At 44.2% G+C, this 17158-nt stretch overlaps 1 protein-coding gene across 4 annotated transcripts in view; it reads right to left on the bottom strand.

The window, feature by feature from the left end:
• PDZD2 (PDZ domain containing 2) overlaps nt 1–17158 on the bottom strand; it is a 134018-nt gene that overhangs the window by 14608 nt on the left and 102252 nt on the right. For all 4 annotated transcript variants that reach the window (XM_010218896.2, XM_088527288.1, XM_088527289.1 and 1 more), the window contains 12 exons: nt 16932–17080; nt 16190–16309; nt 13611–13725; nt 11815–11888; nt 11435–11660; nt 10223–10340; nt 7934–8066; nt 5496–5577; nt 4419–4522; nt 3629–3785; nt 1674–2464; nt 349–493 (listed from right to left, as the gene is read on the bottom strand). In XM_010218896.2, the coding sequence (XP_010217198.2) occupies nt 349–493; nt 1674–2464; nt 3629–3785; nt 4419–4522; nt 5496–5577; nt 7934–8066; nt 10223–10340; nt 11435–11660; nt 11815–11888; nt 13611–13725; nt 16190–16309; nt 16932–17080 (2214 nt within the window). The remainder of the gene's footprint in view (nt 1–348; nt 494–1673; nt 2465–3628; nt 3786–4418; nt 4523–5495; nt 5578–7933; nt 8067–10222; nt 10341–11434; nt 11661–11814; nt 11889–13610; nt 13726–16189; nt 16310–16931; nt 17081–17158) is intronic.

Below are 17158 nucleotides of genomic sequence, written 5' to 3'. Positions count from 1 at the left end.
ACATTCATAAAAACACCACTTAGGCTTCAGCTTTTAAAGGAGACGGATGTGATTTTAAAGAGGTAAAACATTTACTTAACAAGAACAGCAACAGAACCGGCTGTCAGTGCATTCCTGCTGCAGAGTCAACTCTAGGTCTGAAGGAGGTGAGTCAGACCTGTGCACATGCTGGCAGCAGGGATGTACTATAAATGGGAGCTTTGGGCACGTAACACAAGATTAGGCTTCCATCCCTCACCATGGTGTGAGGGCTGGGAAGCCTGAGGCCTGGTTCAGCGATGAGGCACTCGGCCTGACTCGCCAACCCAGACACTCAAAGTAAATGGTATGAAAGCAACTTCCTCTCACCTGGGGCTTTTTTTTGGATCTCCAGGGTTACAGATGTGGGAAGACACTGCATGAGTAAGCAGATTTCCTCATAAGTCATCTTATTGACGGGGATACTGTTGATAGTGGTAATCTCGTCTCCCACAACCATCTTGCCCATTGATCCCTGGTGTAATGACAAATACAAGGAAACTGTGAGTACATCTCAGAAACATTCCCACAGGAGCAAAGAGTTTAGGGAAGTGATTAATGGTGTAGGAGTGACATCCCCTACTTCACGTCACTGTAGAGCACAGGTAATATTTCTGGGTTTGCCAACACATAAGTAAAGAGATGACTGTGCTCTGACAGGAGAGAAATTCATTATCTAACTCAAACTGGGAGGGCAAAAGACACGCTGAGTTTCCAGAGAGAACGATGCGGGGATGGAGAACATAGTTTCCTTCATTTAAAGGAATTTGGCTGGATTAGACATAGTTTCTTTGGAATTCCTTGTAGGAACACCACCTACCATTTTTGCATTTCACATATGAACCATAATCTTCATCGTTATCTCCTACTGGACCGACTGGACTCTCACAAATGGCTATAAAACTGACAGGAACAGAACTCTTGAGGCACAAAGCTAAATCTATTTCTCAACATCACAGATTAAATCAGAGGAAGGGGCAAAACCAGCACCTACCACCCTAACTCTCACAGCCGTATCCAAGCTGTCCCTCTGCACCCCTCTAAGTGTGGCACAAATGCTGCACCCATCTTTGTGCACCAGAATATCCGGAACGTGCACAGTGGGGTCAAGGTCAGCAATCCCGCATCCAGCACGAGGCAAGTATCCTCACTGCAACGTGCAGTGTGGGAGGGGCAGAGGTGCAATATCCTCCTGGCACCCAGGCAAACCTTGCCCACTGCTGGGTCTCCTGGCAGGAGGTTCGCAGAACACAGGAATATGCGCAGATGAAATAACGAATCAAGATTTAAAGCACACGCATTCTATGTTGTAACATAGCTTGTCTCCTAATGAGCATTTTTCGCCTTTTTTTACACGTTTTTTCTTATCTGTTTCTAGTAAAAAGGCAGAAAAGTGCAGCACCCCCCTAAACTGTAACTCTTAACGTGTATGAATCTACACTAGTATATTAGCTTCTGACTTCTTAGTTTTCAATCAGAAAGGGTGCACTTCTGAATGGAAAACTCTTCCTCTGGCAGCAGTTTTAGAATGACTCGGGGTGAGACATTGCTCTGGAGGAGACAAACTCCGCTGAGCAGCGGAATCTCCTTTGCACTTAGTCTTACAGATCACCTGCTTAGCAATAATAATCCCTGTAAGGCAACAGCAAAGTTACCCTTTCAGCTGCTCCGCCCGGCCGCAGCCCTGTGACAACCACCTTCAAGGGCATGGCTTGGATTTCCAGATCCAGGCCGAAAGACTCATGCTCATTGCGAACCAGAGTGACTGTTTCACCCTGGACCTGCCCAGCGCTGTCAGGCACCTCAGTCTTCTTGCTGTGAGGCAGTGTCCTTGCAACCGGTTTGCTGTAGGAGCCATGCTCCTCCATCTTCTGCCTCTGAAGGCTTCGACACTCAGTGCTCATCATGCTCTTCACTCTTGTGACAGCTCGGTGTTCCAGTTTTGGAGATCTCTTGGATTCGAGCTGTGCTTCCCGGAGCTCCCTCAAAGTCAGGCTGCCAAAACGAACTTCGGGCACACTTGAGTAATCGAACGCAATGATCGGGAAGAAAGGAGAGTCTCCTTGCTCTGCTGCGCTGTCGGCAGTCCCCACGGAGTGACTGTAGTGGGGGGAGGATGTCTCCCTGCCAATATATCTCTGTGATTCACCATCCTGGCCATCATCATTGATTTCTACGGATGAGGTTGTAATGACAAGGCCAGCGTCCTCCTGACTTTTGGCCCTCTGGCTTCTTTGCAAGTGGGCGCCTTCGTCGTCATCGCTAACGTCACCGTCGTAGAAAACGACCCTTCGCTGCCGATGGAAGGGGCTGCGGGCAGACTTGGGGCTATCACTGAGGATGCCGGGCCGGACACACTCCCCGTGCTTGTTGTGAAGGCTGGGCGACCTCCCGTTGCCCGGAGAAGCCAGTCCATTTGCTCTTGCCACTCCTGCTTCTCTGGCAGCTAGGAAAAGAAAAGCATTGCATCTTAATTGTATTTATTTGTGATTTTTAATACCATGCATCCCACCGTGGCCGAGGACATGTGGTTTTGTTTGCAGAAGCAGCCTTACCTCCCCCTGTGAAGCAAAGCCAAAAGCAGGTTTTTCATGTCCTCCCTCTATGTTATAACTACAGTACAGAGCAAAAGAGATGACAGATGGCTCCACAATTTATGGATTCTTCCTGAAATCAGCTCACAGCACATCTGGTTTTCTTTTCAGCCCATTTCTAAATTATGACTATGACCCAAAGAAGAAAGGGATGCACGTACACATGTGTATATTACTTTAAACAACTGAACTTCTTTCAAATCTTTAAATCCATGCACAGGACTATCTGAGTTGACGCAGAGTGAATAAGAAATGCTCTCACAAACAAAAACTCAAGTACACAATAACTGGTTTCAAATTAAAGGCTAATTAGTCTAAGAACCCTTTTCACAGCCTTCGTAAAAAAGACTGCAGATAATTTTCTAGAAAGTTTTTTAAATAAAAATGCTTTTCAGAATCAAATAATGAGTTTGCAGAAAAAAACAGGTGGTAGGCAAAGACATTAGTTGACAAACACAGAAAAGGGAGAACAAATATAACATCCTTTAATCTGAAATCAAGTGCCTGTTGATAAGGAAAATATAAGATTCATTCAGTCAAGTGCTATAGAGAGGAAGACACACATGCAAAATATCTGAGCTCAACTCAGATTTGGTTGTTTTTACACGGCTACATGTGGCATTGTGAAATTGTGTATTTGAGGCTGCTAAGAATATTTGCACTTAAATATAACCAAGCAGATGACCACCAGCTATCTATGAGAGCCTATAATGTTGCCAATTTAGTTACAGCCAGAGCAACCAAAAAAGGTCATACTCATGTAATCAGAGCAGCAATTTGGACAAACTGCCACGGAAACAGGCCTTTACAGGCCAGTGCCCGGGCCTGTTGTCAATGCTTCCCATTTTCCCAAACTTCATATGAGCAGCTCTGGTCTGCACCATGCGGGCAGATCTGGTCCTACCAGCAACGGAATCATGGGGTCTTTTTGATAGAGCAACGCAGAGCTCCGTGTCCACCCCCCACCCCAGAGGAATTAAGTGGCCAGCCAGATTTCCATTGCTCTCTCTGGTTACCGGGAGGGAGGGAGCTGTCGTCCAACAAACTGTTCCTGTTCTTCTGGCGGCGCTGTTCTCCGTCGCAGGAGCTGGCAACAGCCTCGGGGAAGGGCAGCTGGCTCGGGCTGTCGTGTGAGAAGTACTGGGAAAGTTCTGCCTCCGAACTGACGGATCCCTGCTGAAAGTAAGCGTGACCGGTGACGTCTGTGCGACCGCGCTATCTGCTCACGGGCACTAATAGCCCTGCTCACATCACCCTGGTCAAAGAACTAAGTTTAACAACAATTTTAAAAGTAGAGGAATTGATGGCGTACTGAGTGCCAAAGTGTAAAAAGCAAATTGCTGAAATGCAGCAAATTGTTAAAATGCAGCATATGAATACTTTTTTAGATAACAGAATACTACTTTTTCCCAAATTCCCCTACAAGCAAGGGATGAAAGCGTTCACTTCCATAATTGTCTTTGCATATCTTATTCCCTGAGAGAAGGTTTTCTACTTCTGGACACACCTCATAAAGCTTCTTTGGCTTTCGCAGTAAAACAGAGATGTTTCCCCCATAATGGCTCTGGACAGAGACCAAACCCTCAACCTGCCTTCAGGGCTTGGTCTCTTCTGCCACTTTTTGTCTCTGATGTCACCTTCTGCCTCAATTCTGCCCTGCCTCGGGATTCAAATGTGAAGCTTAAGAATCAAATCCCTTTATGAAGCAGGGAGGCAGCACAGAGTTTTGATTTTGAATCAAGTTTAGTCCTCGGCTAAGAGCTGAATTTGAAGCAGAGTTGTTTCTAGTGCATTTAAATCTTTTACCCGGCTTGATGGCTCCAGGAAGCGTTTCATAGTCCAGCTGAGGGCAGATGAGGCCTCTCCTTGCTTGGCTTTTGCACTAGACGAGGGGCTTTTCTGTGCAGCTCCTGTTAAACAGTGCATTTAGAGGCCAGAAGTTATAGCAATGGTCCACATATCCAAACAAGCTCCTTATTCACTATTTGAGCTGGGGGCTGTGCTTATTACTGCCTATTATCTGAATTGCTAAGACAAAGTGAGATTTATTTTACATGTTACAACCTCTTCCTCAGATCAGGCAAAATGTTATCTCAGAAACCCATTGCATCAGCCAAGCACAGGACACAGCTACAAATAGGGGGCAAGCTGAAGAGTCTCCCTCACCCACTGGACCACATTACTGATGAGGTACAACTGCAGAAGACAAATTAGTGGCCAAGGGCAAGGTACACTGCATAAAAATCCTAGCTGTCACTGATGTATAAAGGATAATTACAAATCTAACATCATAAAATCCTAAAAATCACCTCACAGGTCATTCTGTCATTACAAAGAATCGCTTTGATCTGTAAGATTTCAGGAAATGCTAAGGCTGAGATTTGAAATTATCAAGCATATGCCAGAATAGAGCATTTTGAGATGGCCTCCATGATTGAGGTGGAATTAAAACATACAGTCCAGTATGTCACAGCTGGACTTCTTCAAATGGATACCCCAGTACTTTTGTTTTCTTGGTTATTTATAAGGGGAAATGTACATGATGGATGCAGTTGACTCCTCCTGCCCTTTTCTTAGCAGGACGTTCTCCTTCAAAGAAATCCCAAAGAGAAGACAGAGCAACCTGCTCTGCCCACTTTTCAGATCATGGCAGTCTGCCTAGAGAAATCCAAAGCAAATCATCTGAGCTACAGGGCTGATCCATGTGAAACAGAATGCTTGTGCCGAAAGTTTTACAGCAAGCAGAGCAATCACATCTACGAAACTTCTCAATTTGAGGATCCTTATACTAATACAATACTGATACTGAGAAACCCACAAACAGGTCCTTAAACCTTTCCACATCTGGAAATGGACAAATACTAGGAGAGAACCCATTATTACCTGTGGCATGAGAGGAGCTGGTATCCTTGCTCTCTCGATGAGTAGTACGTGCTATTGCTTCATCCATTTCCTGCTCAGAAACCTGAGGTTTAGGAGAAGACAAGAGATCAGTACTGGGTAGTAGAAGAGGAGAGTCTTATCACTACAAGTATCTGACTCATTTCAGACACGCTCGTAAACCTCAGCAAAAAGGAACTAGTCCTCTTCGGGACTGGTGTCCCTACTTGTGCAGGGGGGGTGGACTAGAGGGTTTCTAGTCCAAATAGATGATCTCTAGAGGTCCCTTCCAAACTTAAGCATTCTATGATTCTGTGATAGTTGAGTGCTCCTAAGTTCTGGCCTGTGACTCAGACCCACTCCGTGCTGTTCCTCTGCAGAAACCGGGAAGCAGAAACCAGCTAAATTCACATAGACATCATCCAAGTGCCACATTACGTAAACAAATAAAACCACACCAGGCTTGAAGAAATCAAATGAAGCCATTATGGCACACTTTTAACTCGATTAAACACTGTACATTGATTTATTGCAAAATATTATATTAAAATAGATAAAGGCTGCTTTGTACAAGCCTACGTCAGCAACAGAAGACTTTCAGCACTTAAAGGACCTACCGGAAGGAAGCCAGACTTCCTGAGATATTAGCTGCCTTTTTAATTTTCATTTCTCCTCGCTTAAGCAAACTAAATCAGCAGTCTATAGTTAATGTTTTCTCCGAGTTAAGAATAAATATTGGTCTACAATACTTGCAATTTGTTAATTACGTCCTGAATTACTGCAATGCCCTTACTTAATCCTTACTACTAGAAAACTCCACACAATTTCAGAAGAGAAACATCCAGTCTGCAGGAGTGTGTATTTAAAAACAAAAAGCAAGGTAATTCTGTCTAAAGTAATTTCAATATACATTGCTTTACATTAATTAAAATTCAGTATAGAGAGATGAGAAACCTGAATCTTTCTGCACCATGCAGATTTGAAAGATTCCTAAGCAAACTCAGCAGTTTCAGCATACTTTAAACGTCACATTCACTCAGAGTAACAAGAAGAAAGAAAATTTTGTGGTATTTCTCTTGGAAGCACATGAAAATACCTAATTGAATATATTCAGCACCAGAACGTACCGTGGACCTTTTGTGTCATGAAATGGGAGATTAAGTATAAAAATGTCTAAAACGACACAGAAATCTGTAGAAACCTCTCTCTGCTTTCCGCTTGTGGCATGACCTTACAGGAAACACCATGGCTCCCGGCTTCTGGGGCACTCCACGTCTCCTCCAAGGACTGGAATCAAGCACATTCTGCAGTGTGTGCTCCGGGACCTCCGCACCAGCCTCGGTGCACATGTTGTCCTGAGCACCAAATGAGGCACGGGGCAGACAGCAGCATGATCGTGAGGATGGAGGTGCAGCCCATTCCTCCCCCACATTTTGGTGGTCTCCCCATCCAAATCCTGCCCCCTATGTATGATTTACCAGGGCAAGCAACTACATTGGCTATAAACCCAACTCTTACCCCTTCCATGCTCAGGCCTTCAACCAACAGAGCCAGGGCCTCTTTTTTTTTTGCATCACAAAACTTTGTAGCAATGATAGCAAAGTCTGGGCAGCAGGCAACAATTTGCCTAATGTTGTATATTTGACTTAGCATAAAATACACAATTAATTATAAAATAAACGCACATCTAGAACTCTGGTTTCTTCTAAAGGCCTCTATTTGTAGTCAGGAGTTCAAAAGTCAGAGCTCTCTGGACTCCCAAATGCAAATATTTTTACAGCTTTATTCCTTTTTAAACAGGAAGACTTTGTACATGCATGAAATTCTTTGAAATATTGAAATAAAAGAAGTTATTATTCCCTACAGATTGGTTAAATGGGTTTGATCTTCTATCACCATTAAAAAAATACTTGAAAATAATCAACTCACTTTGTAAACACAGGCTTATTTCTTATTTTTAAATTGCCCTTGTATGGATTTCTCAGTAGCAATACATTCCAGATTTTACTTTTTTAAAAACAATATTCGTACTACTTTACTGCAGTTGATCAGTTCAATCTGTTGATGTTTGTATCTGGCCCAAATTATATTCTACCGAAACACAGACTAACTACAACACAGATTTAAGGGGGAAGAGGCCATACGCAGTATTTGCATTGCCGCTTGGCCCGAGCATGAAGAATGACGGGAACACTTCACCCAAGCAGTTCCAGGAAAAATGCATTTGGTCATCGAGTTACTAAATGAAAAGCAACAAGGAAGCTATAACATTGCTACAACTGGTAAACTGGAAAGCATCACTGCAATCCTTGAGCCTGACTTTTTGTGTCGTAGAGAGAAAACTCTAAAATTCTTCACTTGCTGCTTTTCGGACAGCAAGTTGCAGACTATGAGATGAGATGAAAGCCCCAGACAGGTACCAGAACATGATTTCTCCTCACCTTCGGGTTAGGATGCCGACTAATGATCAGGCTGACGGGTCCCGGGCCACACTCGCTCAGGATGGCGTAGGCTTCGCTCAGCGCCGCGTGCCGCAGACTCACCGAGTCCGCCTCCAGGATCTGATCCCCTCGGCTGCAGACAGAGACAGAGCCAGTCAACCACACACACTGCCTTATCCAGAAACACTCGTGCTCTTGACTGCTAGCCAAGTTTCTTCAAGGATACACATATCTGGAGAGGATCTGGCTTGCAAAGTCACCAGTGGTGCTCTTGCTCCCAGTGTCAGGGACAGTTTGAGGCCTGTTGAACTGAAGGAGAGAGGTCCAGGGTTCCTTTCTGCACTTACTGTCAGTGCTACAAACCCTAGTAAGTCAACAGGAAAATATGGCTGCGTTCGGACAAGGGTGAAAGTAAACTTCAATTCCAGTTCTGTATCCTGATACTTGTTGAGCACAGGAAAAGAGAAAAAAGACTTGGATGGGCTGTTCCTTGCCATTATGCTGAACAACTTAACACAGACACTAATAAGAAGTTCACGATTTAGATATGAATTTACAAAACGACTCTAGAAAAAACATTGGGTGAGATAAGCTTCCATTTACTTCAGATTAAAGTACAGAACACATTTAGAGAAAAAAAAAACTCATCTGAGAGGGAAGGATAAATTGGTTTGCTTTATTTTTCCAATTTTTTAAGTCTTGATCATTGGTTCCAGACATCTGGAACTATTCAAAAGAAAAGATTATCAAACAGGGATATCATTAAAGCATTCCCTGTAATTACTAAGACATTTACTTTAAAAATACATTTTCAAACAATCCACTGATGCTGATTTATGCTGGATTAGCTCTGACAATGCAAATGAAATCAAAATAAGTCCTCACGCCAAAGGCAAAATGGCAATTACACGTGGCAGCGTTTCAGCTGCCATATTCTCGTACAGGCAGATACCAAAGGGTGATGAACTGCTGTGCACCCATGGCACTGCTTTGCCCATCCTTCCTATTAGAAACTATGAAAACGGAATCACTTAGACAAGCATAGGATTGAAAGGGGGAGCTCAGATACAGAGGAGCTGGGTTCAAACCTTCCTGGTTTCACAAAGCTTGTATCTGATTAATAAGCCTTTCCAAATCAAAACCATTCTCTTCGTTTTGGCCTACCAAACCATAAACTACTGGTGAGACAACAGGAGCAATGTCTCAAAGAAGCAAGCTAGAAAACTGGGAAGCATGCCTGGATATAATCAATCATTTAACCTAATAAACGACACAGCTGTTATATACAGCCAGCAATGCAAGCTCTTCCAAAAGAGCCTACAAGAAAGCAAGTCGGTATTAAAGTACTGTCTCCTCCGGATGTTCCTGTTTGGTAGCAACTTAGAAGAGTTTGGGCAGGGACACAGCCATAAAATCAGCTTGTTCCCCTGTCCAAAACTCACCTTGCCCTATTGCAGTTTCCCTAGCAATTGAGGGCCATTGCACGAGCAGGGGATGGAGAGCTCTGCCTCTCTGCCAGTGAGCGCATGGGAAGGGAGGCTGGTGCAGGGCCCCAGCTCGAGGCGGATCCCATGGCTTCGCTGCCCTGAATGCAGCCCTCCTCTCTCCAAGCCTCCCCAAGCATTTATGCAGGGATGCAGAAAAGTGGAAGGTCTTGGAGAATTTCCTCCAGGGGGTTTTAAAAAATGAGGACATCAGGAAAGGAACAGAAAATAACTCTCTGTCACTTAAAGCAGTGTAAAGCACAAGCGAATCCTGGTAGCACTTCCTCTTTCTCTTACAATTCCTTACAGCCATTGCAGGTTCCCAGCGGAGTGCACAGGACGGACAGGCTGACCTGCCATGCTTCTTGCAGACAGGCAGGGCAGGAAAGTTCTGCTGCAGCCATGGGCACAGTGTACTGGAAGAAAATGCCCCCACCTCTTTTTAAGAGTTTCAGCTTTTAAGAGAGCTCTGCAAACATCCTGCCAATCTGGGGTCTCTGGCTGCAGCTCTGATAAAAATTGATGAAGTTGCATTTCTGTCTATCCCCCCTTCTTGAAGGGTGCTATTAGGCTCAATTTTCTATGTAGAGAACAACAACAAAAAATCTTAATGATCATGCTGCTTCCAAGACACAGAGGAATGTCTTTTTGGTATTAAATGCCACTTAGGGATGTCTTTATTTAAATATTTTATTTCTAGTGAACACTTATAGTCCCCTCCTTGCTACACCAACTGATTGGTGAAAACAAAATCTCAATCCATTTTACTGTAAAACTACTCCAGCGCGATTTTGCTTTAACTAACCTTAATCTGCCATCCATTTTAGCCACTGATCCTGGGGCCAAGCTGTGAATGTATATCCCTGGAGAACTATTTTCCAGTGTGAGACAACAGGCGCCAATGCCTAGCCCAACCCCTGGCTCTGTGAAAAACAAAAAGTACAGAGAAAAGTACTGTTGAGTCCCTGCAGATTGTAATCACACCGGACACACACGTGTTTGTGTTCCCACATCACATCTGACACCAAGAATCACATATTGTTTCAGTGCTGGCCTCAGGTGCAGGCATGCAGGAAGTCAAGACCCAGAGTGGCAATCAGAATTGAAAATATCTGATCTTGACTCTTTTCTGAGGTCCGTCGTTGAGAGGACTAATTCTACTCATGGCAAATTTTCAGAGTACCTCGGGAGCTGCTTGGAACTAGAAATGTCACAGAAGGCTTAATCAGGACTGAGATACAAAGGAATAGGAGAGAAATAAAATAAAGATGTTGTTTTTAAAATTATTTCAGAAAACGTGAGAAGACACCACCATCTTTTACATTCTATTTTGTTAAATTCACTTGGCATCCTTCAGCAATGAGATCTGAAGAAAGGGAATGTCATCTGAGGTTTAATCATTTCCCCTGTGCATTTTCGCTTCTGCCTTCCTGAAAGGCAGGGTACCCAAAATAGGAATTACTGGATTTCTGATCTTTTTTGTTAAAATTTCTAGTCCACCTTTTGAAGTCATCAGTCAAGTCTTTAAGATACATACACCCATCCCACTACATATAGTGCACACTCCAAGGTTAGCCATGACGACTATTACTGTTAATGAGAGAAGCCCTCATGAAGGAGTTCAGATAGCTCCTCCTGAATGCCCTGTGTGGGTTAGCTGCCTTCAGGGCTGCCCTTTACCGGCAGGACATGAGTCATTTAGGCTGTAGAGAGGCTAAGTCATATTTGCACTGGCACCTTGCAGCCAGCCCTTTCAGCAGCATGGACTCTGCTGTGAATAAGGAGGAGCTTCCTCCTGACTCTGGAAGCAGCAAAACATAAAAGGGGGACCTCTTCAAAGGGCTTTGCATTACAGATTTTTTTTTTTTTTTTTTTTACGATCCTGTGGTTCACTGAGTGCTCTCCAAGACCAAAACGACATGGATAAGTAAGTGCCCTGGGCATCACAACCATTAGCATATTCTCAGAAACTCCCTTAACAGCTGCATTCTCAGAGGGCAGTTCAATGAACCTTCACCTTTGTTCAGCGTCACATCCATGACGACCCGATCCTTGGGGCCAGGGCCTTTGCGACTGCAGGAGGAGCCGTCTGTGTCGTCGGAGCCGGGGACAGGGGTGCCTCCGCTGGCGCTGGAGCTAGGAGAGCTGGAGCGGCTCAGCAAGGTGGGAGTCACACAGGGCGTGAGACTGGGGCTGCGCAGCCTCGTGCGCACAGTGAGGGTCACCACTCCTTTCTTGAGTTGCTAGAGAGATGTTAGAAAAATCACACAATCAGGCAATGCCAGGCGCCAACATTACCAGTAAAATAAATTCTAACAGCAAAAGAACAAAACTGAAGGTGCTGAATGGCACTGAATGGAGCATGGATGTTTCTCTCACTGCATCTGTGGTTGTTACCTTAAACCTCTGAATGGCTTCCTGGTGGGTCAGTCCTTGCAAAGATTCTCCATTAACTTCTAGTATTTCATCCCCTGGAAATCAGATACAAAAATGAACTCAGCAATATACGAAGTATAGAGATGTAGCAAAACTTCTCATAAATAAAGCAACCTGCTACCAAATGGACTCTAATTTACTGCTCAATAAAAAGCCTTTTACTATTTTCAGTTTATTTTTACTTGTCCTAATCCCTTTACAACTTAATAGAGTGATGCATAGATGCATAATAGATAGTAGAGTAAAGCCTGTTCTTCTACAGGGATCCCGAGCGCTCTTATAATAACAAATTGGAAACACTCCAGATTTTAACTGCAGCCTGAAATAGAGATGCTCATAACATAAGGTCCAAGGGGACCCACATAACTCCCTTTCTTTGGTGAGCATCAACAACAGAAATACAGATTAAAGTGAGACACCACGGAACATCAAAAAACAAACCTGCTCCACTTACTGAGCATGTGCAGCAGGAAAATCAACTGGCCTGCAGGCTGCAATAGCTCTCCTCACCCTAGTGAACAAGCCACAAGACCATCACATGTCTGCCCACCTGTTTCAGGCTTCCAGGCTCTGGGTCTTGCCACTTACACCCAGCTGTGTTGATCTATCTTAGTGTTTTATTAAAAGGAGGAGAAATTGAGCAGGATCCAGATCTGCTTTCTGCAGTTTTATATATGCTTACATCTGTGCACAATTAGATAGAGCAATGTCATCAGCCAAGTCTTCCCCTCCTCTCCTCTCCTTACTTAGTCCCAGTGGAAAAAAAAAAAAAAAAGAATATGTGAGCTCTGAATATCCTAATATTCTGTGAGGACTTGGTGGGTTTGTGGGACAGCTGCTACTTGTTGGCTTCCCACGACAGTGCACAACCTATGCTCAAGGGACCCTGCCTCTCTCTGGCAGGAAGTTTGTGAGTTGACACCAAAACCAGCCTCAAATGCAACAAACATGATGAGATGTAAAGAGGGAAATGATGATATGAGAAGGAGAGAAGTAACACAGGAGCAGCTTATTGTGAAAGAGAAGTAACCCAGCTCCTGCAGAAGAGCTGTAAATCACTCCTCTGCATTCATGACCACTTTGAACTTTTAAGCATGTAAGAGTCTGCCCGGCATAGGAGCACTCAGATCAGTGTCCCAACATACACAGAGGAGCCAATATATCCAGCTCAGAGTTAAAGACCAGAAAAGCAGCATAAATAAATAAAAAAATCAGGCTATACCTGCTTCTTTAAACAGCTGTGTTATCTTATGACAATTCTATCCTTCCCCTTTGCTTTGTCTGGTTGTGACCTTTACTTGTTTTACACGTCTAAATCATCCTGCAAACCTCTAAGACAGGCTGCAAAGAGGCTCAGAGATCACAGAGGTCCAGACGAGGCTCTTCCAAGCACGTCCTTCTGCATAACCCCTTCCTGGACAAGCATTTCTAGGCCAGATGCTGGCTGGACAGAAATGTTTCACTGCTACCAATGTCCCACCCTAACTGAAGAAGTGGAACTTAGGGCTTGGTCAAATAAAGTTCACTGAAGGTAAAAAAGCTTCATGCTGTACCTTTCCCTTCTGAAAATGCAGCACAATCAAGTTGACTGCTATGATCAGCCTTCCCCAGGACAGACTATCAGGGTGTGTTATATCCTCCACAGTCTCCTGGAGAGAGCCAGGTGCCTAACTAAAGCAGTACTCGATTTCTTCTGCTGGACTGAAACAGTATTCTACTGGGGTCCTTCATATGCATTTGACTTCTCTCTACTATACCTTCTTTAAGTCTCCCATCCGCAGCAGCTGCTCCACTGGGGAATATAGTCTTCACAAAAATCCCCATGCGTCCGCGAGCAGAATCCTGACCTCCCACAATGCTGAAACCAAGTCCCTGCAGAAAAAGAGAAAGAGATGACAACTTATTCCATTATCACCTGTCTGAGAAAGACTGTCTGGTAACGTACCAGGACAAAAGAAAGAGGAAAATGTAATAGCTTCCTGGGAACCACACTGAAATCTCATCTGCTGATTGCATCTCCTGATTTACTTCCCCTCCACAGCCTAAAAAGTAGCAGGAGGCATGTTAAACTAAAATGAGGCAACGAGTGATATCTTAAGTTATTTTTGCAGAGCATTGGATCAGTGATTTTATCTTGTTCAAATACACTTTTAAAAACTATTATGTGTTGTCCCTAAATTGACAGACAGTGGATTCCCAACCCTGAGATCTATATCCAGGATTAACTCTGCTGTCATAGACCCTGCATTTCCTCAGGAAAAAGAAAAGCTTAAGAACATGACATAAGGTCAGTGCTGTAATGTCAGGAATGTAGCTATAAGGGCTGATGTGGTGGGGGTTGACATGCACATGTACATTTTTAATTATTTTGGAGACATGTACCACGTTGTATTTAAATCAATCTCGATCATTGTATTCCCCAGGGCTCCATCTGTTAGTTCTTGTCCATGTACTGCCCTGGCTGGCTGGGGGACCATCTCGAGAAGCTCATCAGGGAATGAAGGAGCAGAACCAAACCTCTCCCCCTTCCACAGAGTTATTTCCCAGCCAAATTTCTTCCTTAATCCATTCCTCTACATTTCTCCTCTTGTCACCCCTGCCTGCATATCTTACATACTAAAGAGCAAAGTCACCAGCCGGATGGACAAGGGAAGTGAGAAACCGCTGTGCTTCAGTGATCTGAAGCAATGGTTGTTATTAGAGCCTCAGGCAGTGCTGGGTGGGGGGAGCTGGCAGAACAGGCGCTAACACCGTGTTTACAACCCGGTACGACACACAGACACACATGGCGTCCCTTGTTTTCCTTGAAATACAAGGCAGACAACTGTTTATTATGGATTGTTATGAGCCTTTAGTAATTTGATAAGCTGTTACTGATTTCCGGGTAGGAGGGATCACAGCTCCACCTTGCAACGAAAATAACTCAAACCAGGTTTTATGGTGCAATAATCAACCATGGAGCAAACGCTGGAGAGCCCAGGACCCTGGCTGCTCTGACGCGGTTCTCATGTGGCTCCAGGAGAAATGCTCTGGAAGGCAGAGCGGTTTCCACACTGCTGCATCCTCATGGAGAGGTCCTGCAACTCCTTGCTGGAAAAGGGCCCCATCTACCCAAAGAGGGAAAAAAACAAAAAACCCAAACCCCAAGGTTTCACCCTTGGCTCCAAGCCATCTAAAACCAGGGATTCCATGGAAAAACTCTTCAAGTCCAGGTCTGCATACAGACCACAGAGCAAACACTGCTACAGGATTATCCTAAGAGGAGTGATTGCCCAGAGCAGGGTGAAAGGTACCCAAAACGGCAGCTCTTGGAGGTGGCTCACAGCCACTGCTGTTTGCACGCTACCAATGGCTTCATGATGCCCTAGAGTCAACTGCAAAAAGGCAGGCAGAGGCAGCTTACCACGTGGGGAGAAAAAGGCAGTTCTCATAAGAAAAGCAGGTTCAAAAAATAAGTGAAAACAAAAATTGAGAAACACTTGCTTGAAAATGTCATGAAAGACCTGAAAGTCCCAATCAAGGAGAGCTATAGTGTGCCAGTCTACCAGAGCAACCCTTATTTCTAACTCTCTAGTGAATGCACAACAACAAAAAAAAATCATTCTGTACTCAGTCTAGAAAATCAAAATAAGGCATTTTAGTCCAAAATACATTCATTTGATTACTTTAAAACCATATTTCAAGAAAAAAACACATATATTTTTAGCATATAAAAGCAAGAGTTCCCATACTCATATGAATTAGCCTGTGGAAATCCAGTTTTGTTCTCTCAGTGTTCATCCAGCTGGCATCTAGTGAACGTGCAAGCACATTAGTATGGGAGGGGGAAGGAGTGAGAAGACTCCGTGACCCAGAGAATTCAGGGCTCTCAGAAAAACAACCAAACGGGAACCTATCCTTGGATTTAATTTACTGTGTATGTTGTGGTGTGTTGTGTTTTTTAATGTATATAAAACATGCTTGTGCAGAAATGTGCATACAAACAGCAGTTCTGGAGCACCACCAATTCTGTGTAGTCATGCATATTTATAGGCCTGTTTTTAGTACGTGGTAGCTCAGCAGTGACCAGACACAGCAAATGAGACTCAAAGCCACCCCACCCCAGGCGCGTGACACAAACATTGCTTCACCCATACTTTGCAGGCATAACTCTGGCGTTCACTTTTGAAGACAGAATGTATTGTTATTACTATTGGCCACCTTTGAGAGCCACAATCAGGCACGCCTTACTTTAATAAGTCAGGTGCTGGAAGTCATGGGAGCTGGAGATGCCTCAGGCTCTTAAGTACCAGCTCTTGGCACATGCGAGGAACTGGCCACATGCAGAAGCACTCACCTTGCCTTGCCCTTTCATGAGGACAATGTTAGAAATAATGGACGGCTGGGTCAGTCTCCATGGAGATTCCACCTGGGCAGCACTGAAGGAGCGGGTAGACTTCTTCACAATGTGGTATTCCTGAGAAAAACGAGCAAATGCGGAAAGTTACTCTGATTACCTGCAACAGACACTGGGACATCATGCTGGGAAAATTGTGTGTGTCAGGGAGGAGGGAAGGAATCATACAGACAGGAGGAAAAAGAAATATATGATATATTCAAATAAGCATTTAGGGGATAAAATCCCTGCTCAGTACAGTCAAAGAGAATTTTGCCATAATTTTCCCACATTTCACACAGTAAGAGCATTTTGAAGAGTACTAGTTCTAATTTAAATTAAAAAGATTGAGGGTAGCCTCATGATATAGTGAAGTCCTTATCTACTAAAAATGCTGACATCATCATGTGATTAAAATAAAGAGAAGCAAGGCTTTTCTGTGCTCACATCTCTAGACCTACATCCCATAGATATCAGGCTTTGGGCCTGTCCATAGCAGAAGTACCGTCTTCACTATCCCCACAGCAAAGAGCTTCTCCATCTGTTCCCAACATAACCCATTTTGGTGTCAAAATTTGGTTTTGATCTCCACGATGTGCATGTGCAGCCACATTTCATTACAGCCACCTCTCAGACAGATCTTAAAGGACCAAGCACAAGCTCATGAAGGAACCAAGCTGTTCAGAGCTGGCTTCTTACCCACCTGCCTGGCTCCTGCTGATTCCAGCTGCTGGGGGAGAGAGTGCTTTCTCCCTCCCCGGGAATATTTCACTGCTATTTCATAATTCGGTTCACCGTTTTCCACTGTTAGCTCATCATCTTCTCCCACAGATTCTAACCGGCATCCAGCACCTAGGAGAAAACACAGCAATGTCACGTCTGACAGCTCTCTCAGGACTAGGCTAGCCTCACAGCAGCATGCAATAACCA

Source organism: Tinamus guttatus, unplaced genomic scaffold, assembly GCF_059628265.1.
Source record: "Tinamus guttatus ecotype Peru unplaced genomic scaffold, ASM5962826v1 Tinamus_guttatus_pri_ptg000274l, whole genome shotgun sequence".
Lineage (NCBI taxonomy): Eukaryota > Metazoa > Chordata > Aves > Tinamiformes > Tinamidae > Tinamus > Tinamus guttatus.
This window is presented reverse-complemented; position numbering and strand designations above follow the sequence as displayed.